Here is a 23,833-nt window from a genome sequence, read left to right as displayed (position 1 = left end):
AGTTAGGCACAAACGGTGTTTGTAAAAAATAAATAATTAACACTAGCAGTACACATACATAACTTGAAGGGAATAATAAATAAACATTAGGCCTATTAGTTTGATATAAAGTAATAATAGTTTGACCAAATGTGTTGTAAAATGAACTAATTAGCAGTAAACATTAAACTAGTTAGCTTTTTAGCCAAGATTACATAACAGGAAGAAAGGCCCTTCCGGGTTAAGTCGAAAAACTAAAATACTTATTTATGTTTCTGGAGTTTTGACAGATGGGTAGTAAAAACAACAAAACACAGCGTTCAACATTAAACCAACTTCTGGTGACCGAATATAAACTTTCCTCGCTTGAATCTCTTAAAGGGTGGGTGGGTTTGAACGAACAACTTGAAAGACTGGGTCCCTGGAGGCCTTAGAGGTCGTAGAGGGGCCCCCAGAGGCTGTAGAGGCCATAGAGGGGCCCCCAGAGGCGGTAGAGAGGCTGTAGAGGGGCCCCCAGAGGCAGTAGAGGGGCCCCCAGAGGCGGTAGAGGCCGTAGAGGGGACCCTGGAGGTGGTAGAGGCAGTAGAGGGGCCCCCAGAGGCAGTAGAGGGGCCCCCAGAGGCGGTAGAGGGGCCCCCAGAGGCAGTAGAGGGGCCCCCAGAGGCAGTAGAGGGGCCCCCAGAGGCAGTAGAGGGGCCCCCAGAGGCGGTAGAGAGGCTGTAGAGGGGCCCCCAGAGGCAGTAGAGGCCATAGAGGGGCACCCAGAGGCGGTAGAGAGGCCCCAGAGGCTGTAGAGGGGCCCCCAGAGGCCGTAGAGGGGACCCTGGAGGTGGTAGAGAGGCAGTAGAGGGGCCCCCCAGAGGAGCCAAGGAGGTTTATCAAGGCTTTTTAGTAGAAGAGCGAGTTACTGCAAACATGTGGTCTAGTTTAAGTTAAATGACTTCAACCCCACTGGTTTGTTCAGTTAAAACTCAAGTGATCTGGTGCAGAACCCACAATCTCCAAATATACTAAACATGCCACCTGAATGCCGATGTAATGTGTATAAAAACAAAACACTTCTATTATAATTCGATTTGATGAGAGCAATAGCAAAAAAAACATACGGTTCAACATCTATAGCAGGAACAACCTTGTGTTCAATATAATAAACTTATATTCATTTGATGTCAACAACTTTGAAAAATGTACCCGGGATAAAATATAACATAATGGAATTTATTTCCAGCTAACACAAATTGGAAATAAATAAATAAAATAAGAAAGCTTTCAGTGAGCAACATTTTATTTCCCCTCTTAATAAGCAGTCAACTCTAGAGACAGGGACATCTGTGGAAATAATAAGTGACTGACTTCCCCCTCAGTCATGTACAAGTTGGAACCAAAGAGAAACACCCAGAACATTACTTCAAAAAAAAAAAAAAAGGTAAACAAATGGTATACAAGCACATTTACATATTAGCTCTATTATTTGCCAGTAATTGTGTTTCTCTTATTTTTATCTCTTTCACATCAGAACACAAAAAGTCGCGCGGTTATTACTCTGAATGCAGGATTCAGTCAAACATCCAACACAGCCGCAAAAACATATGGTGGTTCAATTATACAAAATGTCTTTACAGCACAACAAAAACAAAAAAGCGGTCGACACGGGCCAAAGATTTAAAAAAATGAAGGACTGTACATAATTGCATGGTGCGCCTCAGGCGAGGAGCCGAACCGTCTTTCCAGTAACCGTCAAGTAATCCTCGTCAGACAGAGCTCGGAGCGCCTCGTCAAACATCTCCTTGGTGATCGCCTGCAAACAAAGAGACATTTATAATACATATATAAATAAAAAATAAAATTATATATATATATATATATATATATATATATATATATATATATATATATACATTTTATTATTATTTATTTATTATAATTAAAATATATATATTATTTATTGTATCTATATATATATATATATATATATATATATATATATATAAATAATAATTACAATAAATAATATAAATAATATATATATTTTAATTATAATAAATAAATAATAATAAAATGTTCTCACAGCACATCTATGAAATATATATTTTTTTAAAAAGATGATATTTACAGTTTCAGACTGTCTTCTGAGATCCTCAAGCAGCGTGTGGTACTTCATGGCAGGTGTCTTTCCTTTGGCCTGGATCACTTTCTTCAGGGCTTGGGCGACCTCCTCCCTGCGTTTGCGCGCGGTGGCACTCATACCTGGAGTCAACAAATGAATACGCTCAACAACAATAATAACAAAAAGTCTGTTGGGCTGCAACCCTTTTATTGTCGGCGTGACTGTAAAACGCATCCGAAACACGCGGTCGAGGTTCCCGGTTACCTGTCGTGAGAATAGAGATGTCAACGAATCCCGTCCTGGGGTCGGTGGCCGACTGTTTGAGGGCCTCTCGGTGCAGCCGCTTGGCCTCCTCCACGTCGATGGTCTCCACCTTCTCGGAGAAGCGCACCTTGGAGTGGGCCTCGGCCAAGCGGATCAGGGACTCCAGCTGCCGGGGGTAGGCGGACACCATCCCACGACCGCTGCCGATCTTCCTCATGTCCACGTAGGCCTGAGGGACCAAACGTGCACACTTGAGCATTTTCAGGACCAATGTTGTTCTGCAAACTGAACATTTTCCATAAAACCGACCTCGATGAGCGCCTGGCTGGCCTCCTCGCTCAGCTTGGGATTGATGTACGTTCGCGCGTACGCGATGTAGTCCCTCAGCATCGCCATGTCGAGGAACTCCTCCTCCAGCTGCTCCTCGCTCTGGTAGTACAGCGACACCAGGTGGTGGGCCAGCCGGCGGTCGTACGCCTCGTCTTGGGGATCCAGCATCAGGAAGATGAGGTCGAATCTGACAGGAGGGGAGGGACAAAAACGTGTTATTCTAGTATCTTTGTGACATTCAGAAAATTAAAATAGGAACAGTAATAATAATAATAATAATAATGTAGGAAAAGCAAATAAAAGGCAACAAAGAGTAAATAATCCCACATTAGGTCTAATTTGAAACGGCGATCACCTGGACAGCAGCGTGTGAGGCAGCTGAATGTTCTCGATCGTGGTTTTTTTGGGGTTCCACTGAGACTCGATGGGGTTAGCGGCGGCCAACACGGAGGTCCGGGCGTTCAGCTGGCAAATTATTCCAGCCTGCAGACAATAAAAAGAAATAAGAAAAAGGTGAGAACTCTTTCCTTTTTGCAGCGTAACTCTGTCGTGTCGGTTTAAAAAAGGTGGCGTGTGCGTGTGCGTGTGCGTGTGCGCACCTTGGCGATGGACAGCGTCTGCTGCTCCATGACCTCGTGCAGCACCGAGCGCGTGCTGTCGCTCATCTTGTCGAACTCGTCGATGCAGCAGATGCCGTTGTCGCTCAGTACCAGGGCGCCGGTCTGCAGCACCAGCTGCCGGGTCTCGGGGTCCTTCATCACGTAGGCCGTGAGGCCCACGGCGCTGGAGCCCTTCCCCGACGTGTACTGGCCCCGGGGCACCAGGTTGAAGACGTACTGCAGCAGCTGGGACTTGCTGGTGCCGGGGTCCCCGCAGAGCAGGATGTTCACGTCGGCGCGGAAGTTCCCCCGGCCGGTCTGACTGAAGTCCTTGCGGGTGCCGCCAAACAGCTGCAGCAAAATACCCTGGAGCCGACAACAGGGGGAGATAAATACTCATAAAGAAGAACAAAAAGAGTCTAATATTGATTATTTAGAAGGATAATTCAATGGCTATCTGTCGGTAACGCACGGCTTCACTTAAGGCCGCAGAACATTTTAACAGACTTGTTTGAGCCGCCGATGTCATTTAAATTTAAATATTTGCTTCGGTCTTCTTTCCGCTATTCTCACAGGTGAAAAAGCGTTCTTGTTGATCTCCGATGAACACGTCAGATAACAAAAAAAAAAAAAGGATCAAGACACTTTGTTTGGTTTCTTTAAACCACAGGAGTGCCGCCTCTTCCAGACCGATTAAAACTCACGAAATATGACCATTCAAATTTCGGTATTTGATTCCGTTACAGAGTCCGTAAGCGCTGCTACATCGTCGTACTTATGTTAAAACTTTTTATCTCCCATGATCTTAAATTTAGGCGTGCACCTTAATTAGACTTTGGAACACACAGCTGTGGAACCGCATCGCGTTATTAACCATCTCAGATTTCTGCTGGCTTGTTGTAAAATGCATGGAGGGGATCAAATGCAATAACCCGAGTGTCATTGGCAAACCAAAGTGCGAGCGTGTAGAGAGATTACTCTTCCATCTGGACACACACACACACACACACACACACACACACACACACACACACACACACACACACACACACACACACACACACACACACACACACACACACACACACACACACACACACACACACACACACACACACACACACACACACACACACACACACACACACACACACACACACACACACACACACACACACACACACACACACACACACACACACACACACACACACACACACACACACACACACACACACACACACACACACACACACACACACACACACACACACACACACACACACACACACACACACACACACACACACACACACACACACACACACACACACACACACACACACACACACACACACACACACACACACACACACACACACACACACACACACACACACACACACACACACACACACACACACACACACACACACACACCTTTTTGATGTCCTCGTGCTCATAGATACTGGGCGCGAGGGCTGAGGCGAGGCGCTCGTAGACGTCCGGCTTGGCCGCCAGCTCCTTCAGGGTCTGGACGCGCTCTTCGGTGAACAGCTTCTGCTCGGCGTCGTCCAGGCCGTGCAGGCGCTTCTCGTCCGTCTTGCGGAAGTGGATGACGTCGATGTGGGTCTTGTACACGGACTTCACGTTGCTCTGGCGGGGGTTGGCGCGCATGGGGACCGCCCTGTACACACCTGCGGGGACAAGCGGGACGCCGTTAGGCTGAAAAGAGGACGCCAGAAAACTCCTTTTTCCTTTTTTTTGGAAGTCATCTTTCAAGCGACACATTTTGAATATTCTTTAGTTTCAGGAAGAATTGTGATTGTGTCAATTTTATAGAGCAAACGATAAAAAGGTGAACACATTAGAATAATAAGTGCACTGATATGTGGCTTTGTGTACTCTGATCATGTCTGTCTTGTTGTCTGTGTTGATTGTAATGCGTGTCGACATGAATGCCTCACAAGTCTACCTACGGGTACAAAAGAAAGTAACCTGAATCTGAAGAAAAAGAAAAGTAATTGCTAATAAAAAAAAATACCCCCCGAAGTAGAGATTTAGGGAATCGTACCGGTGATGTTGATGCGGTCTCCCGGCTGCACTTTGTCCACCAGGTCGTTGTGAGCGTAGACGACCGTGGTGTGAGGCGTCTGACCGGCCGGCATGTCGTCGGGGGACTCTTGAATCTTAATCTGAAAACAAAGATCGGGGGGGAAATGAACAGATGTCGTGACCCCTGCTGCGCCACCTCATTAATTACCACCCGACATATTTTCGAGGGGATTAGGCGTCGTCAACCCCTCACCATCTGCTTGTCTGAGAAGAGCGAGCGGTTGTGAACCAGCGCCAGGCTGTGGGTGGTGTTGCAGTGGCGGCACACGGCCGGCTCGGCGATGCGCCCGCGATCCACCTCCACGCGGGTGCTGAAGGCGCACACCTGGCACTGGAAGAACGCCTCCTGCATCTCGGGGATGAGCTGCGAGGTGCGGATCACCATGCCGCTGATGGTGATCAGCTGATCGATGTCTGCGGGGAGGCAAAAAATAAAAACAGGGGCACAGCTTTAGGCACGGGGTGAACACTGTTCACGAAGATCCCACACTCAATATGGGACGACAATATGCTCAATATGATGGAAGTGTGATTCCACTTCACATGGGCTGGCTTAATGACACACACACACACCTTCTGGGTTCAGGTTCCTCATGTTTCTGGTTTTCAGGGCGTTGTAGGGGCGGACTTGGATCTGGTACTCCAGGATGGAGTCTGGGAAACGCTCAAAGAAAAGCTCGTTGACTGCCATGTCGAAGGTCGGGATGACTTCCTGCCGACGGAACATAAACACTCACTTATTAGCAACCGGCAAGTGTGATTTAAAACTTTGACGACGGGCCAAAAAAAACGCTCACAACATCCTGTAGATTAAAAGACACAACAATAACCCCATTCGTCCCTTCACGCTGCACTGAGGACTTTCTAGTTTATTCATGATATACAAAAAACAACATACAGATTAACGAATCGGCCCCATTTGCGAGTGTCTTTGTCATGCAAATGAGGTGATAATGTGATTGCGAAACATAGGACGTCACCTGTGGGTAGCAGATGAGCTGCCTGTACAGTTCTGCGTCAAAGGACTGCACGTGCAGACAATTCACATTGAGAACCGGATCGCCGACAACACTGATCTGTAGGACGAAGAGAGACAGAAATATTTAAGACCGAGAGACCCCGTGATGTTCGGACTCGAATGAAGGCGAAAACATCATCTAGTTTGATTTAAACCAAAGGATAAAATCGGCCTAAACCGTACCAAACCACAATGAAACAAACTGTTTTTAAAGTGCACTACCTCTTCCAGCTTCTGCATGTACAGCGGCTCGTTCAGGTCCAACCCAGTGTTCTCATCTTCAGAGGAGGACGGGTCGATGAACCTTTGCAGGAACCTCTAAAAAAAAAAAAAAAGAAGTAAAAAGGATGCAAAGCATGCAGACAATTAACCCCTCAGTACAAAGAAAGGGGGAATATTTTACGATGGCTGAACCGTAAGTTTCATACCTGAAACTTCTCCTTGCAGGTCCCCACGTTGACGTCCGTCCCCCAGATCACCAGCCGCTGCCCTGCGTTGGCCTCGCTGGCTACGGCGCCGTCAGCACTCGGCTGATAAAAATAATAATAAAAAGAGACTAATTTTAAAGTTTGTCATCCTTAAAAAGTGCACTCAAATGTTCTCGTCTCCTCTCCACTGACCGGCTCAGACTGGAGATCGACTTGTGGAGCCTTGCTGACTGATCCCAGATCAGGACGCTGTCTGGCTGGCGTGCCACGCACTCCACTGCGAGGGGTCCCTTCAACCCTGGAGCTGGGCGTCCCATACATCAGAGGGGAGCTCATGTCCACCTCATTGGGCGGGACTGTTGGAACGAGACGCTGGAGTTATTAACTCAAGTGCGCCACAACAACAGAGATTAAAACGTTCCTGTGCGTTTTCCCGTTGGATGAGGCTGAAAACATGAACGTCGTTATGCACCTGAGGGCCGCGGGCTGGAGAACAGAGAGTTGTCCAGAGGTGCCGCTGGACTGAGCACGTCGGTCGGCGGGGAGGTGGGCATCGGCATCAGGTCCCCGGTGGAGGAGTCCTGGCCCCGGCGCCGCTGAAAGGGGGGTGAGGTGGGGCCCTCGCTGCTGGCTGAGGACGCACAAGACAAAGACAACGTTATCAATGCCCCACACACACACACACACACACACACACACACACACACACACACACACAGACACCCCAACCTGCGGCCATGTTGATGGAGGGCACGTGAACTCACGCGTGGACGGGTTGGTGGTCCTTCCTCGTTTGCGGCCACCAGGAGTCGATAGTGGGGAAGACATTGTTGCTGGATGATCTGAAGATTTAAATAGATTCAAGTCACTTTTATTTATTTAATTAGGATGCCAAAGTATAGATGTATATGCACATTTAGTTTGTCCCTTTATTGTACCACTTTTATACAACAACACCTTCTAAATACTCTAAATTCACTTGCAAGTCCTCAATATTGTGTTTTATTAGTCATTATTTTTGTACCATTTATTTGCAGATTGAAGGCTAATAATGTGGTTAAATATGTCATAATTTACGTCACTATTTTTCCAGATTAACACTTTACATGCAACACATGAAATTAACTCGAAATGCGAGTTAAAGCTACAGTTTAAACTACATACATGTTTAATTAAACAGTTCCCTGGTATCACAAAGCCAACTGTCAAAGGTCAACACTGCTTTTCTTCACATGTTTATGCAACAATAGGTTATGAAGAGAGCTTAACTGTATTTCCATTTGTTTTATACTTGCGCGTGTGACGTTATTGTAATAAATTACTTTATTAAAAACGTTGTAACAGTCGACACTACGGTTTCCACCATTTGACATGTGGCTGCAGAGGAAAACAACGAGCTGAAGCTCACTCCTCCGCTTCGGCTCGTTTTAAACTTTAACCGTGAGCTCGCCAGTCGATGATCGATCGATCCGACACGTGTGATCAGACAGTTCGATCATATTTAGAAGGAACACGTCCATTTAAAGTCTTTTCTTACCTCTTCTTGTGTGTCCGAGAGCTGCAGATCTGGCGCGCGACTGCGAGTGACGTGGTTTTCGCGGGGAACTTTCGACCAATCGCAAGCCAGGATGGTCTTTTTCCGGTCGCGTCCATCTCCTCGGAGAGGGGGGGGGGGGGGGGGGGGGGGGGTGTTCACGAAGAGTTTCAGTCGTTTCGATTTTAATTACACGCACTGAAACGTCTTGATCAATAACATAAATCGCATACATCGCTTAGAATGAAACAGAAACAAGGTGTGTTTTCTAAATTGTATTTACAAAAACGATCCGCGTTTCGTGCGCGTGGCCTTATGCCGCTTGAGACGCGGAGCTCATTTGGTTTGGTCCAACAATAAAATCATAACTTTTCCCTTTATTGAAAAAGTTGACATATATATAATATATTTAAATTGTTGGACCAAACCAAATTATATATATATTATATATAATATATAAATGTATAATATATATATATATTATATATATATATGTATAATATATATATATAATATATAATATATAAATGTATAATATATATATATATTATATATATATGTATAATATATATATATATATAATATAATATATAATATATAAATGTACAATATGTATATATATAATATATATGTATAAAATACATATATTATACATATATAATATATATATAAATAATATATATATATATATTATATTATACATATATAATATATATACATATACATATAACATATATATATTATATACATATAACGTATATATATTATATATATATATATATTTTATATATATTATATATATAGAAATGTATACTTAAATCAGAAAAATGTCAAATTAAGGACAAATAATATATTTAGGGGTTCTCTAACATATTGCATATCATTTTAACCAAAATAGAGAGTTTAGAAATGCTAGGAAACTAATTGTAAATTTAAATTTTAAAGAGAGGAAAATATCAGTGTAAATATTTTAAAGAGCAAGTGAATCAAATCCTAGTTTTTGTTGCAATATCCGCAGTCTGAAGCATCAACTCAAAATGTATTTTTATCATCGTGCATTATAACCATGCATTTATGTTGGTGTTTGTACTCGTCACAATATTACTTTGTCCTGCAAGTGCATTCATCGATCAACAGGTGGCGCAGTTTCCATTTCCAAAGGTATTGACAGAGGAAAAGTACAGCACACTTCCTGAACGGGAAAAAGACAGGAGCGGTTCCGAGAAGTGTCAGAACATGTGTCATTCAAGGTAGTACGATCCACCAAGCTCAGTCATCACGTCCCCTACGTGTGTTCAGTCATGAGTCAGTATGGAAGTATGTATGTATGAAAGCATGTATGGAAGGAAATGTATGAATGCATGTATGGAAGTATGTATGTATGTATGAAAGCATGTATGGAAGGAAATGTATGAAAGCATGTATGTATGTATGTATGTATGTATGTATGAAAGCATGTATGGAAGGAAATGTATGAATGCATGTATGGAAGTATGTATGTATGTATGAAAGCATGTATGGAAGGAAATGTATGAAAGCATGTATGTATGTATGTATGTATGTATGTATGTATGTATGTATGTATGAAAGCATGTATGGAAGGAAATGTATGAATGCATGTATGGAAGTATGTATGTATGTATGAAAGCATGTATGGAAGGAAATGTATGAATGCATGTATGGAAGGAAATGTATGAATGCATGTATGGAAGTATGTATGTATGTATGAAAGCATGTATGGAAGGAAATGTATGAAAGCATGTATGTATGTATGTATGTATGTATGAAAGTATGTATGAAAGTATGTATATGTATGAACGTATGTATGGAAGGAAATGTATGAAAGCATTTATGGAAGTATGTATGTTTGAAAGCATATATGGAAGTATGTATGTATGTAAGGATGTATGGAAGTACAGTATGTATGTATGTATGAACGCATGTATGTATGTATGTATATGTATGAACGTATGTATGGAAGGAAATGTATGAAAGCATGTATGGAAGTATGTATGTATGTATGAAAGCATGTATGTATGTATATATTTGAACGTATGTCTGGAAGGAAACGTATGAAAGCATTTATGGAAGTATGTATGTTTGAAAGCATATATGGAAGTATGTATGTATGTATGAAAGCATGTATGTATTTATGTATATGTATGAACGTATGTATGGAAGGAAATGTATGAAAGCATTTATGGAAGTATGTATGTTTGAAAGCACATATGGAAGTATGTATGTATGTATGACAGCATGTATGTATGTATATGTATGAACACATGTAAGTATGTGTATCTATGTGTGTATGTTTGTATGTATCTATGCAAGTTTCTTTGTAAATAAGTATGTATGTATGTATATGTTTGTTAGCATGTATGTATGTATGTGTGTGTGTACGTCTGTATGTATCTATGTGTGTATGTATCTGTGTATGTGTGTATGTATCTACAGTATGTGTGTATGTACCTGTGTGTATGTGTGTAAGTATCTATGTGTGTTTGTATGTATCTATGTATGTATGTCTGGACTTGTATAATGAAGAGTAACTTCTTTAATAACATTAATAACACTAAACAGAAAATGTGTTATCCATCTTTAAATGTGTGAGCTTCCTGCCAACTCAATGGTCAAATGTCCTCATAAGTTCTGAGTGTACCGAGAACCTGAAGAAGAAGTTATGTTCTCTTTGGTTTTGGTGGTTTTCCCTACACGGCGTCACTTTTATCAAATACTATTTCGTATACTCGACCAATTTTGGTCAAATTTAACTTGATCCCAGGTCACACAACAGGTAAACAACATAAGGTAAGTATTACTAAAATAACTAAAAAACTAGGACTGTGCTCTTAACTCTTAATACACATTATTACAGTAACAGGTTGCACATGGTTAGTGTGAGTCTAATATATAGTGTATGCTGTATTGTATTGGTGTGGCATATACAAAGTACTTTTGTAAGTATTTTATATATTACATACATCAACATTCAACACTCAACTATTGTACATTTGTGAGGTACTTTACTCGACTATTTTCATTCTCGGCATGCTTTACACTTTACAGATATTGTACTTTTTTTTTTTCTACACATGTACTTAAGTTTTTTTTACAAAACATGTGATCAGTTTATAGAATACTATTACCCAGTATATAAAGTATAAAGGAGCTACGCTCTTAAAATGACTCTTAATGCAGAATGTGTTAGATTATTTTACTGAATCATTATTACTAATGCATTAACATATATATATATATATATATATATATATATATATATATATAACACTTAAAATGACTCTTAATGCAGAATGTGTTAGATTATTTTACTGAATCATTATTATTATCATTATTATTATTAAATACTCTAACACATTCTGCATTAAGAGTCATTTTAGTTTAAATAATTTAAGTACATCTTTCTAATAATACTTCTGCACTTTTACTTTGTACTTTAACATTTGGAATACTAGTGATATTACTCCTTTTACTTGAGTAAATGGTCTGAATACTTCGCCCAGAGTCCCCTCAGCATGTAAACAACTCCGAGCCATTCATACTATCGTAGTAAAAAAGTGGGTGGCGCGAGCAACACGCCCCTCTCTCCTCAAATGGGGAAGTCAACGGACACCACGTGACCTCCGTTTTGACTTGACTGGCTCGTGAGAGGGCGGCGCGTGTGACGTCAGCGGGGCAACGATACAAAAACACTGCGCGAAAGTACAGCTGCTTCAGAGAAGTGTTGCGAGAAGAAGATTACTATTATATATATATATATATAAATAAATATATATATATATATTTTTTAAACTGGAGAAAGGCGCGTGCACAGAGACTGAAGCCACTGCAGGTTTACTGCGCTGTCACACCGGTGCCGTCACGTTTTTAAACAAGTTCATAGATATATATATTTATACTTCCTAAACCACGTGGGGCAAGTAACCAGTGTTCATGTGTGACATATACAGCCTGGACTCTCACTGCGTGTCTCCACGATGCAACATGAGTTGGGCGATGGAGCCTGCTAACTTCTACGAGACGGCCAAGCTGGGCGCCCCGCAGATGGGGGTCTGCAAGCCGGGCAGCAGGGGGGTCGACGGCGCGGCGGCCGAGGACGGCACCATGGTGGAGCTGAGCACCGCCGCCGCCGCCGCCGCCATGTACGACGACGAGAGCGCCATCGACTTCAGCCAGTACATCGAGTCCATGACCGCGGTGCCCAACCTGGAGCTGTGCAACGACGAGCTCTTCCTCGACCTGTTCAACACTGTGAAGCAGGAGAAGCTGGATTTCTACAACATGCAGAGCCCCGCGCTGCCGGCCGACATGCAGCAGCTGTCGGCCGCGTACGCAGCGGAGCGGAAGGCGGACGTGGGGCTGGATAAAGGGGCGTTTTGCGCGCCCATCAAGCAGGAGTCCGACTGGAGTGACAGCGACGCGTCCTCGTCTCTGCCCTCGCAGATAGAGAGCTGCGCGCAGACGTCCGTGAGCCTGCCGACGGGGCAGCCGACTCCCCCGACCACCCCGGAGCCCGGCTCCGGCGCCAGCTCCGCCAGGTCCTCCCCGCGGAAGGTCGGCAGGGAGAAGGGGAAGAGGGTGGACCGGTACAGCGTGGAGTACCGGCAGAGGCGCGAGAGGAACAACATCGCGGTGAGGAAAAGCAGGGACAAAGCCAAGAGGCGCAACGTGGATATGCAGCACAAGCTGCTGGAACTGAGCTCCGACAACGACAAGCTCCACAAAACTATCGAGCAGCTAACCAGAGAGCTCTCTGGGCTCCGAGACTTCTTCAAGCAGATGCCCGGCTCGTCCTTTGGGGGCTCCACGAGTGCAGCGAGCCGGTGACGGATTCGTTAACCTATGGACTGAGCTATTAGGAGACATACCTCAACAGACATTTCGTTTTTTTTTTTTTTTACCATCTGTACCAGATGTATTTTAAGCTTACCATAATGGCACTGGAAAATATATATATATGATGTTGCTGCCATATTTGTTTTGTGGGATTTTTCTCTGTATTAAATTATTTTACCACTGCATTTACATGATGTTTATACCTGATATGGTACATGTTATAATTCCAAACGTTGTATAAGAGCCAGAGCATGATCTTTTATATAGTTTGTATAAAAAAAAAAAAAAACAACCTTGAAAACATTTTGTTTATGGAATCTATAATAAAATTGCTGAAAAAGATGCAGAAACATACTGGTGTGTGGGTGTTTTCTATATGTTGAGGGAGCAGCTGGAAGTGAAGAGTGCAACAGGAAACGGAATGTAAAGTCAGCAAAAAACTTTATTGATAGTGTCAGTAATCTTAAATACAGAGGTAGATAAGGAGGGGGCGGGGGGGTAAAGAATTTCAAACCACTTAAAAAAAAAAAAGAAGTGTTTACAGCCAAAAGTCCCAGTTGATGAACCGCGTGGGCTGCTTTGACAGACTGCATGCCACCGGTCTACCCTTGGGCTGTCAACCCCTGGTCCAGAGGATCACATATCTTTAACACAAACAAGACCTTGTCTTCTAGCAGGCCGTTCACTTCAGCGTCAAGCTGTCAGGGAGGCCTTCAGAAGGGAGGAGGGGAGGGAAAGAAGGCTGAACTGGCTCAGACTGAGGCCTCTTGTGCAGATCCTTGGAGCCAACTGGAGCCTGAGGATTGATATCATTAGCTTCTCAGACTCGGGAGGCAGATTTCCTCCAGGCCAATCCAGAGGGCAGGTTTCCTGGAGACGACTCGGACGTAAACGGCGAGGGGGCCCACTTCTTTTCCCAGGACATTCTCCACATCGTAACCTGGGAACTAAAACACACCAATTATTTATCGGTTTAAACTCCCACACACTAACTGCGCGTGATTTCTTAAATTCAGTTCTTAAATCCGCTGAAGTTGCCAGAATATTTTGAGTGCACGTAAGGCCTTTGCACCCCGCCCACATTGGTCAGCAGCATTTTCTGTTGATCTAAGAATTGATTCTGCACCTCGCATGTTCCCCATGTCAACATCATTAATGCCTACAATGAAAATAACATTTTCACGAGTAGTCACAAGACGTCATATAGGAAAGTTATTATTATAATAAAGCGTAAAAAAAGTGCATGCAAACTTAAAAAAAAAAAAAGAAAGAAGAAAAGTGGGTGGGAGATTAAGTCAGCACTCTGGCAGCCGAGGCTTTAACTGTTTAAGTGACGAGCGTGACTCAGATGTTTTCTTTGTGTGTCCAGAACAGAACAGTCTTTAATCACCTCGACATGAACAGATGACAGTGTTTTCAGGACATATTGACACAAGATCAATGCAGCGAGCACTTCAGCCCAGAGTTACGTAACAGCTAATAAAAAAAAAATAAAAAAAAGAAAGAAAGAAAAGAGAGCGCCCACCTCTCGACCCTCCAGCGCTGCGGTGTTCAGGAGCGACGTGATCGTCTTCTGCTGCAGCTGTCGGCAGAAATGAAAAGGGAGTTCGGAGGTCATCGATGTCTTTTTAATTGTCTCGATGTTGTAAATGATAAAACAAAAAAGGCTGGTCGGTAACAGACTTGATAGGAGGCTGAAATATAACGTTGGCTGATAAGAGCGCTGCTCCTTCTTTTATCAGTTTGGCTCACTTAAGTTTCCTGATAACAACAAAGTCGCAGCAGGTTTTTAACATAACGCTGTCATGCAGATGCAGTAAAATATATATATATATTTTTTTTGTTATGAAGCCTTTTTAACGTGCAGGAATCTCAGGATTAGGTATCTTGCTCAAGGACTCTCAGACCACTACACCCCTCCCCCCCTCCACTGCTCTTTGTACTGTCAATCTTCTGATACTACATTTGTTTTACTTTTTCCTCGCTGCGGAAGCTTTTTAAAAGCTATAGTTCAATGTTTTCTTTGCAGAGAATTAGATGAGTAGGTCGAAACCACTCACGCGCGTCCGTAGCGTCACTATGAAGCAGTCGGTTAGCTTAGCACAAAGACTGGAGACAGCTAGCATGGCTGTCAGAAAGTAACAACATCCGCCCACCAAGAAATTCCCAGAATGAAAGTGGAGACTTCAGGAAGTTATTGGTCCCCGACCGAGAACGAGTCCGACGCAGTCACCGCTTTTACTCAGATTAAATGAATGCTGCACATTGAGCTTCAGCTATGGCTGCTGGATGGACCTTCACATTAAAAACACTATTCTCACCTTGACCTTCAAAGTGCAATTGCTTAGCGAAGAACTCAGGAACACTTCCAGCTGGATCCTCGTGTCCGGTTCGTCCACCGACGACTTGCAAGAAACGCAGCGGAAGTTCCGACTGCGGAAAAAGAAAAAGAAACTTTGTGATTATTTTGTTTGTTTTTGCACAAACACTCAGTAATGATGGATTCAACTCGAGAGCTTACGGTGTTTCAGATAACGTCTCCAAGTTGTCACTTCCACAGCGGTTGCAGGCCGGCCAGGAATACGCAGCGGTCTCATCCACGCCGACTATCACCCCTGCAGGCAATTAAAGTGTTAAAATACATTTATTAACGCACCAAAAAAAACAACCTCACTGAACTTTTCAACTCGGCTTTAGTTTACTCCTATTCGCTTATCTTTTTTTATCATCGATGTTATTCACATTTTGAAGTTATTCTCAAGGAAAAAAAAACCCAGAACTAGAAGAAACTGATAAATGATCTAGACAAAGTTTCAAAGTGTGTGTGTGTGTGTGTGTGTGTACGCTTGTGACGGGGCGCGAGAAATAAACGCATCCCTCTCATTTTTTATCCGAGATGGCCGCGATAAAAAAGAGGCAGCCGAGCGCTCCCAGCTTGAGCAGCATCTCAGTTAACAACCCGAGCCGCTGCTCCACAAACATAAACACGGAGGCCGCGAGCGAGATACTGAAATTTTAACGCCCGATAAATTGCACTTGCATGTCGAACATTTTTTTTTAATTTTTTTTTTTATTAGTCCTCATGTAATTTCCAGAAGATAGCATCCGCACATGAGTGCAACAAAAAAAAAGAAAGAGATGATACGTTTTGTTTTATTGTTTTTCAGCCACCTGACCAAACACGTCGGGCCGGAGGGGCCAGAACCAAGAGGGCTCAGTTTGATCTTTGCCCTCCACTGTGACACGAAGTCGACAGATGCAGATTGTGATCGGTTTTGTTGCAAAAAGTATCTTTCCAACATATTTGAGAAAGAAAAGCACACGTTCGGGAGGGGGGGGGGGGGGGGGGAAGAGAGAGAAACAATGCAACGTTACTTCAATCTGAAACCAATAACTCATCCGAATTGTATTAAAAAAAAAGAAAGAAAAAAGCCTAATGGGGAGCAGACGTGTGGATTTCACTGACAAAACGACGCGGGAAATGATTTGGGATTGAACAAAAATTCCATGTGTTTTTGTTTCCTAAAGCACCAAACAATGGCAGCCCCGAGGACACTGAATAACAAACAGCAGAAGAGGCGATGCCTTGAAGCCACATCAAGGCCTCTCGCTGAGCCGTTACGAGGAAAAAACACGGAGAGACGACAACCCTGTCGGGCGTGTTCTGCAGGAATCGGTGAAAAACGTGGGGCAGAAACTGACCTGAGAGAGAGCAGACGGAGTTGGGTGTGACCTCAGGACTCAGGGGATCCAGTCTCACAGGTTGGGGCAGAGGCTCTGCCCGAGGCTCATCCGGGTCCACAGAGCACATCCCGACGACGGACTGCTCCACACACAAGAGAACGCCTATTGTGTGGAAAACGTGGAAATGTTACTCCGCAACATGAATGGGAAATATGCGTCAAACTTGACCTCGGATTGCGTTTCATCCCCAAAATCAGCAGACCGGCTCGGAAAAAGAAGCTCTCTGGAAGCACGAAAGGTTTTAAAACAACTTTTTACCAACTACTTTATGCAGCAGTGCTCCCAAAACGCTGTTTGACAGACTTGTTGGACCTCCCCCGCCAACCTTCAAATAAAAATACAGAGCTATAACGAACACATTTCAATTAAAAAGGTGTGCGATGTTGCATTTTTTTAAAAGTTGTTAAAAGGGAATGAAAAAAAGAAGAATTTTCTGATCGTTTCACGGCTCGACAGCGCAAATAAACGAACCCACACCTCCGCACGTCGCTACGGGAAGGTGGCGCAGACAAAGAAACATGAAAACCCACGACTATAGCCGTCATGTACATGCAGTGGGGTAAGACAGATAATATTTTCCTCTGAGATTTATTAAATTAGAAGTGCAAAGTAGCAGGAAATGGTAAAGTAAAAAGTACAAGAATCTCCGCGTTAGTAGTTAATGTACTTTTTGACTTTCCGCCACTGTTCGGGTGACTCGTGCGCGGCTCTCGTGACACGGCCGGCCGGCCACGGCGAATGTCAGGTCACGTCAAAAGCTCTACCGTGTTCTCTGATGACATCTCTGAACGACATGCGACAGGCGGCGGGGGAGTTGAGCGATTCGAGGACAGAGGAAGTGAGCGCACAGGAAGTGCTGACACACAGGGCCACCGTTCGCCTGCGCGGCCTCTCGGGCTGCCGCCGCTCCTCCTGAAGACTGGGGTCTGTCAGCACCAGCCAAACCTCACCCTGGCCTACATCACGACTCTGAAACACACACACACACACACACACACACACACACACACACACACACACACACACAAAAGAACAGACCGAGTACTACTTAGAAACAGAATGACCTAGAAAGGAGACGTTACAAAACAAAACAAAAAAAAAGTACAAAGCAAATTGTGATTTCTGCCACAAAAAAAGAAAGAACGAAAGAAAGAAAGAAAACGGCTTTGACGAGATTATTATTCATTCTTCAAAGCTGGTTACACTCAAACGTGTGTGTTTGTGTTTCAGTGGTGTGAGCGCGAGGCAAAGTCCACTTTGTTCTGCGGCGTTATCTCATCTCGGTCAAAGTTTAAAGGTCTCGCCAATCAATGGTAAAGAACGTCCGGGCATCTCGCCGGCTAACACACACACACACACACACACACACACACACACACACACAGCTCAATCTTTATCAGCTTGTTGGTGCAAATAATCTAAAAAAAAAAAAAAAGAAGGAAAAAGGGGACGACCGAGGAGCTCTAGAAGACAGTTTATCATGTGTCTGTAGAATAAAATACTTTAAAAAAAAATACCTGCATTTTTCTCTTGTACAGAACAGTAGCGACAAAACTGCAGCGGCAGGTTTTATGCTCACCCTGAAAGAAAAAAATAAATAAAAAAAGTTTGGAGATAAACATGCTGAAGGTTAATTATTGCACATTTTTTAAAATAAATTCTGTGCGCGCGCGCGTGCGTGCATGCGTGTGTGTGAGAAAACGTTCACCTGCAGTATGTCTCGCAAGGTGTGTTTAGTGGGAGGGGCGTAAAGCGGCGACACCTTTTGCTCCTCGGCAGGCTCAACGGAGCTCTCCTGACCGGAGAGCAGGTAGCAGAAACTGGGAGCCGCACCTGCAGGTCTACTTTCCTATTTAAAAAAAAACAACAAAAAAAAACAGAAAGGCATCTTCATGTTTTAATAAAATAATTTTTTTCAAAAAAAAGGTGCAACGACAACTGAGAAAAATAATCAAACAAATCATTGAAGTGAATTCATCTTGGGGACAAAACCAAAGACGTTTCTAGTTCCTGCTTCTTTAGTGAGAGGACGCCGACCCTCTTCGGGTTGACGTCGACACATTGAAAGGGCATTTTATGGAAAAACAGTCAGTGAAAATCAGTTTAAGTTTAAGAGAATACATTCCTAAACCAAAAGCATGTTGAGGGTGCATGCGTAAGAACTCACAGTGCACACACTAGGTGCGTTTCCATGATCTTTAAGAGGCATCACTGGGGGCCACAGACTGTCTATCAAGCTGAACAGCCTGGTGCTCCTGAGAGTGAGACACACACACAAAAAGGAGAAGACATGAAAAAAGCACTACTCAAGAAAGGGGGGAGGAGGGGAGAAACTGGTGAAACTGGTGAATAACGGGAAGATAAAAAGAGCTTTCACAGCCAGTTTCACTTCCACTGATACGAGGATCTGTTAAGACAGAGCTTGTTCTAACAAATTGGCAGAGCGTGCTCGGGCTGGCAGCACACACACACACACACACACACACACACACACACACACACACACACACACACACACACACACACACACACACACACACACACACACACACACACACACACACACACACACACACACACACACACACACACACACACACACACACACACACACACACACACACACACACACACACACACACACACACACACACACACACACACACACACACACACACACACACACACACACACACACACACACACACACACACACACACACACACACACACACACACACACACACACACACACACACACACACACACACACACACACACACGTTTTTCCAAGCAGGTTTTGAGATACTGAAGTGTGGGAAAACAGCCCAACCCGCCCCCCCCCCCCCGATGTAAAATCACAACATCATCGCGGTGCAAAAACAACAAGCGTTAGAAAAACACAATTGCAATTGATCGTTAACGGACAAAGTTTTAAAAAACAACAACAAAAAAACGCTCAATTAGTGACGCCGCGTCTTCTCTCATTTGTTAATCTCAGCGACGACATTTACGCTCCAATGAGCTTTTGTGTGACGTTTTCATTTCCACCCAATTTAAAAAAGAACTAAATGAGTGACTTGAGTTCAGCGGGGTCAACGTTAGTAATTCAACCATGAGACTGTGTGTGTGTGTGTGTGTGTGTGTGTGTGTGTGTGTGTGTGTGTGTGTGTGTGTGTGTGTGCCGTCATATCAGCCAGCGGTTGGCAACCTGTTAGTCGGCCTGTAATCACAGGGTTTCTTTGTGCGGAACTGGTTCCGCAGCCCATTCAAGTCCAGCGAGGCCCCGCTGGAGGATGAGTAACGACAAACACAAATCATTCAGCTCACTTCTTTTGTTCGGACGGAGTTTCAAGCGCTGCTTTTCTTCTTCTTCTTCTTCTTCTTTTCAGTCGACGTGCGGCTGAGAATATAAGTAGCTTTTTCTGAGAAAATACCTTCTCGCCATAAGGGCAATATTGACATGACGGCTCACACCGGTTCCAGGGCGGCCCTCTTGTTTGTTCAGAAAACCACACACACTCCTCAGAGACTTGTATCCTGACAGAAGGAGTTGGACATCTTGGAAATTACGCTTACTCACTTCTTTTGAGCCAGTAGCTGATTAGCTTAGCTTTAAATAAAGACTGGAAACGGGGCAAACGGGTAGCACGGCTCTGTCCAAAAGTAACTAAAACTGCTCTCCAGCTCACCAAGTTTCACGTGATGTCTTGTTTGTTTCAGATAAACACCGAGGAGTAAATAAAGTCGTGGCGTTACCTTTGGACACGGCCAGGCTAGCTGACATTTACGCTACCAAATCTTTGTGCTAAGCTAACAGGTCTCCTGGCTGTAGCTTGCACTCTTCTCATCTACTTCCTTGAAAAAAGGCAAATGAGCGCAATCCCCCCCAAAAAATGTCAAACTACTCCCACGCGGTTTACTTTGCGCGATTGGCTTGGATGTCCATATATTTGACTGCTTCTAAGAAACTGGGGGAAAGATCAATGCCTCATTTACCCAAATCAGGACGTGCTTTCCCACTTGAGGGAGTACGATCGCCCCGTCCATCCATCACCGTCCGACCGCAGAAACCCTCCAGAGACATTATAGGCTGCGGTGGCAAAATAAAATACCGAGGATGTAAACATACCCCCAAGCCTCAATGTTCCCATGTCAGTTCTTCTAACTGCTTCTAATCTGGGGCCCCCGACTATGGAAAACTCACAAGGGACACGGAGCGTGCCGTGCGCCCTCAGTATCACTTTACATGTAAACACAGTCGCAGGACGGCGTAAATCGGGTTCAGACGAGCTGCACTCCCTCATTGTATCGCAACATGTGGCGGTTAGTGTTTCAGAGGGGCATCCAGGCATGAAGACGAGGGGGGTTTGCTGCAGCTCAAACTACCGGAGATTCACACATTAGACACTAAATCCAATGTGCGAGGGTTTTAGCTCGAGGCCCCCCGTGCCTCCGTAGCACAAGGCCCTGAGGCATTTACCCAGGGTTGTTGCTCCAGATGGCCGAGTAACGAGATAAGATAACCTCACAGAGCAGAAATCCATATCACGGACTGGCACCGGTCTGGGCTTGAAGTTGGCTCGTCGGGGGATGAAATGCGTGGGTCTAACCTTTCACGTGTCACCCGCTGCACCACTTTAACGCCCCTCAGCAGGCAGGCCCTCCCCTGCCACTTGTGGCAGTACTTGTGCAGGTCGTCCATGCCGGGCAGGAAGTGGAGCTGGACCACGCTGAACATCCCATAGCCATCCTGGACGAGCACACAGAGCCTGGGAAAGACAAAAACATCACACTGATGTTGATACGAATACTTCTTAAATCATGTTAGACGTGTCCGAAGACGGAAAAAAATAAATATTCTTTCACCAAAACACAACGTGCGTATTGTTTACATCGGCGTTTACGGCTTTTCTTGGTGTAGAATAGCAAAACAGTGTGAAACAAGCAGCAGACCTGGAATGCTTCGTGAAGGTGCACAAATACCAACTAAACAGGAACGCACTGAAAATGGTACCTTTAAATGTATATAGGTCAAATATCAATATTTAATTGAAAAAATTAATCTTTTGCTGCCAAATATATCTATAAACCTCGATATGACGTTTCATTATGCAAAGAGGAAAGAAGGGTCGGTCTTCGTGTTCACACGTGTTGTAAGCACCGATATTCCGACAGCAGACTCTACAAGTTCTACAGAAATCCCGAGAGGTGTTTCAGTTCAACGAGTGGCCGTGCTATCTGGTGACCTGAAGCCGAGTGCGTCTGGAGTAACTTCAGGTAGAGCGTTTGGCGTCGGTAATAAAACAGTCAACACGAGAAACACACCTACATGTCTTTTTTTTTATTGTTAGGTGCATTTCATTTTCCATTTCCTCGTTCCAACATCGTTCGGGCTCGTCGCAAAGAAAAACATTTCTACCGATCCTCGTTGCAATCGAAAAAAAAGGCAAAAAAAAAAAAAAAAAAAAACGGGTGCAAATTGCACTCGGCTGCCAAACTTTATGGGAGTGTTTATGCGCTATAATAACAAATATCTTTTGAGAATGGGGGGGGGGGGGGGGGGGGAGAGCAGATTGTAGCAAAAACATTCATTTTTTGCTACAATCTGCTCCCCGAAAAACGTAATTATTACTTCAGAAGTTCTTATAAAACTTCAGCTTTGAGCAAGAAGTTCTCAGAATAACTGAAAGTTGAAACCTTGAGTACATCAGACTGGTGAATCGAGGTTTTTGAGTTTCGTCACTCGACTCGAGGGATTCTTCCTAGAATTTGCAGAACTCGGCGTACATTTCTGTGTCTTTATGGTCCCGGCTGCACCGGCACGCCACTGCGGGGGCTGCATTGGAATTAAATCAAATCAACCCGAGTGTTTGCATTGAGAATAACTCGATTTTCACAATTCCCAACTCGTTTCTTTTTTTCTTAAAAATCAGATAACGCGCTACAGAAATAAATGAACCCCGTTGACACAATTAAATAGTGAGAGCCACACAAAAAGACTCGGCGGTGACATTTTTTAAGCGTTGCTGCCGGTTGGACAGGAAAGACCTTTGGCCCACAAAAAGGTGCGAGGCAGCGAGGCAGTCTTCCTGCACTCTGCTGCTCCCAGTGAGCGAGGGACTGGAACTGCTATAGGCTCCAGTATCTCGGCCAGTCAAGCCCAGACACGGCCCTGTACCAGCCCCGAGAGTAAACAGTGGAGTTCATATCTCCTGGCAACAATCAGAGAAGAGGAGGCGGAGCAGAGAGGACTGTCAGCGTGCCTTCCATGCATGTGCACAACCCAGACATTTGGAAATAGTTTTGAGACTTGTTTTCAACCACCTGATTAGGCCTATAAACGTCCCGTGTTGGTAAACATGGGGTCCGTCTGTGTTTGTTTTGAGAGACCTGGAAATAGATACCTCAATAACATTCCTGCCGGTGGTGTTGGGCAATGTTTTCACAGAGTGTATTCTCAGTCGTTTGCTATATTCACAAAACCACAATCAAGAGCTGTAGTACATCTTGGAAAAATACGACAAAAAAAAAACAAACACCGGAGACAAAGAAAAAGTTTTTCTGAAGGTTTTATGCTGACGGAGCTGAACTCGCGAACGAGTGCAGCGGGTTTAAAAGTTAAGGTTGAGACTCCTTCCGTGTTGGACGTGAGAGAATGCACCCGGGATCAAACGATATCCCTCACATTCTTTAAAAATAAAAAAATAAACCACAACAAATTATATTCAAACTGGCTTCTGTCCTACGTTGAGCTCTGTGATGAAAACAGTAACCGATAGATATCGATTGTTCTTTTGATTTAGTGTTTCGTCTCTGGGACGTTAAATAAAAAATTATCATCTGCGTAATGTTTTGACCA

At 44.0% G+C, this 23,833-nt stretch overlaps 3 protein-coding genes across 7 annotated transcripts in view; 1 reads left to right on the top strand and 2 right to left on the bottom strand.

Annotated features, from left to right (window-relative positions):
* Positions 1–1,246: 1,246 nt before the first annotated feature.
* mcm4 (minichromosome maintenance complex component 4) lies at positions 1,247–8,445 on the bottom strand. The gene is made up of 17 exons (XM_034556157.1): positions 8,378–8,445; positions 7,605–7,682; positions 7,313–7,471; positions 7,033–7,196; positions 6,841–6,942; positions 6,635–6,730; positions 6,375–6,470; positions 5,968–6,106; positions 5,588–5,808; positions 5,354–5,474; positions 4,720–4,976; positions 3,280–3,645; positions 3,036–3,163; positions 2,660–2,867; positions 2,351–2,579; positions 2,093–2,226; positions 1,247–1,777 (listed from the first exon to the last, which is right to left on the bottom strand). Exons 2-17 carry the CDS (start codon positions 7,666–7,668, stop codon positions 1,682–1,684), a joined length of 2,580 nt encoding a protein of 859 aa, XP_034412048.1. The 5' UTR covers positions 7,669–7,682; positions 8,378–8,445; the 3' UTR covers positions 1,247–1,681.
* Positions 8,446–12,102: 3,657 nt separating this feature from the next.
* On the top strand, positions 12,103–13,580 carry cebpd (CCAAT enhancer binding protein delta). Its single transcript, XM_034556158.1, has one exon. The coding sequence runs from the start codon at positions 12,326–12,328 to the stop codon at positions 13,217–13,219; it is 894 nt and encodes a 297-aa protein (XP_034412049.1). The 5' UTR covers positions 12,103–12,325; the 3' UTR covers positions 13,220–13,580.
* A 72-nt stretch (positions 13,581–13,652) lies between these two features.
* Positions 13,653–23,833, bottom strand: part of spidr (scaffold protein involved in DNA repair) — a 28,142-nt gene continuing 17,961 nt past the window's right edge. For 4 of the 5 annotated variants that reach the window (XM_034556153.1, XM_034556154.1, XM_034556155.1 and 1 more), the window contains 10 exons: positions 21,585–21,743; positions 19,140–19,227; positions 18,681–18,821; positions 18,490–18,552; positions 17,737–17,941; positions 16,931–17,074; positions 15,750–15,843; positions 15,550–15,661; positions 14,754–14,810; positions 13,653–14,175 (listed from right to left, as the gene is read on the bottom strand). In XM_034556153.1, coding sequence (XP_034412044.1) covers positions 14,041–14,175; positions 14,754–14,810; positions 15,550–15,661; positions 15,750–15,843; positions 16,931–17,074; positions 17,737–17,941; positions 18,490–18,552; positions 18,681–18,821; positions 19,140–19,227; positions 21,585–21,743 — 1,198 coding nt within the window. In that variant the 3' untranslated portion in view covers positions 13,653–14,040. Of the gene's footprint in view, positions 14,176–14,753; positions 14,811–15,549; positions 15,662–15,749; positions 15,844–16,930; positions 17,075–17,639; positions 17,942–18,489; positions 18,553–18,680; positions 18,822–19,139; positions 19,228–21,584; positions 21,744–23,833 lie in introns of those variants that run through there. The other variant, XR_004611358.1, reaches the window with a different exon arrangement.

Source organism: Cyclopterus lumpus, chromosome 17 (assembly GCF_009769545.1).
Source record: "Cyclopterus lumpus isolate fCycLum1 chromosome 17, fCycLum1.pri, whole genome shotgun sequence".
Lineage (NCBI taxonomy): Eukaryota > Metazoa > Chordata > Actinopteri > Perciformes > Cyclopteridae > Cyclopterus > Cyclopterus lumpus.
This window is presented reverse-complemented; position numbering and strand designations above follow the sequence as displayed.

Coding starts and splice junctions, on each gene's coding strand:
- mcm4 (XM_034556157.1), bottom strand. CDS start 7,668: ATGTCTTCCCCACTATCGACTCCTGGTGGCCGCAAACGAGGAAGGACC. Junction 6,107..6,374: donor AGCTCATCTGCTACCCACAG/GTGACGTCCTAT, acceptor TTCCGTCGGCAG/GAAGTCATCCCGACCTTCGA. Junction 2,868..3,035: donor CCTCACACGCTGCTGTCCAG/GTGATCGCCGTT, acceptor CCCTCCTGTCAG/ATTCGACCTCATCTTCCTGA.
- cebpd (XM_034556158.1), top strand. CDS start 12,326: ATGTGTGACATATACAGCCTGGACTCTCACTGCGTGTCTCCACGATGC.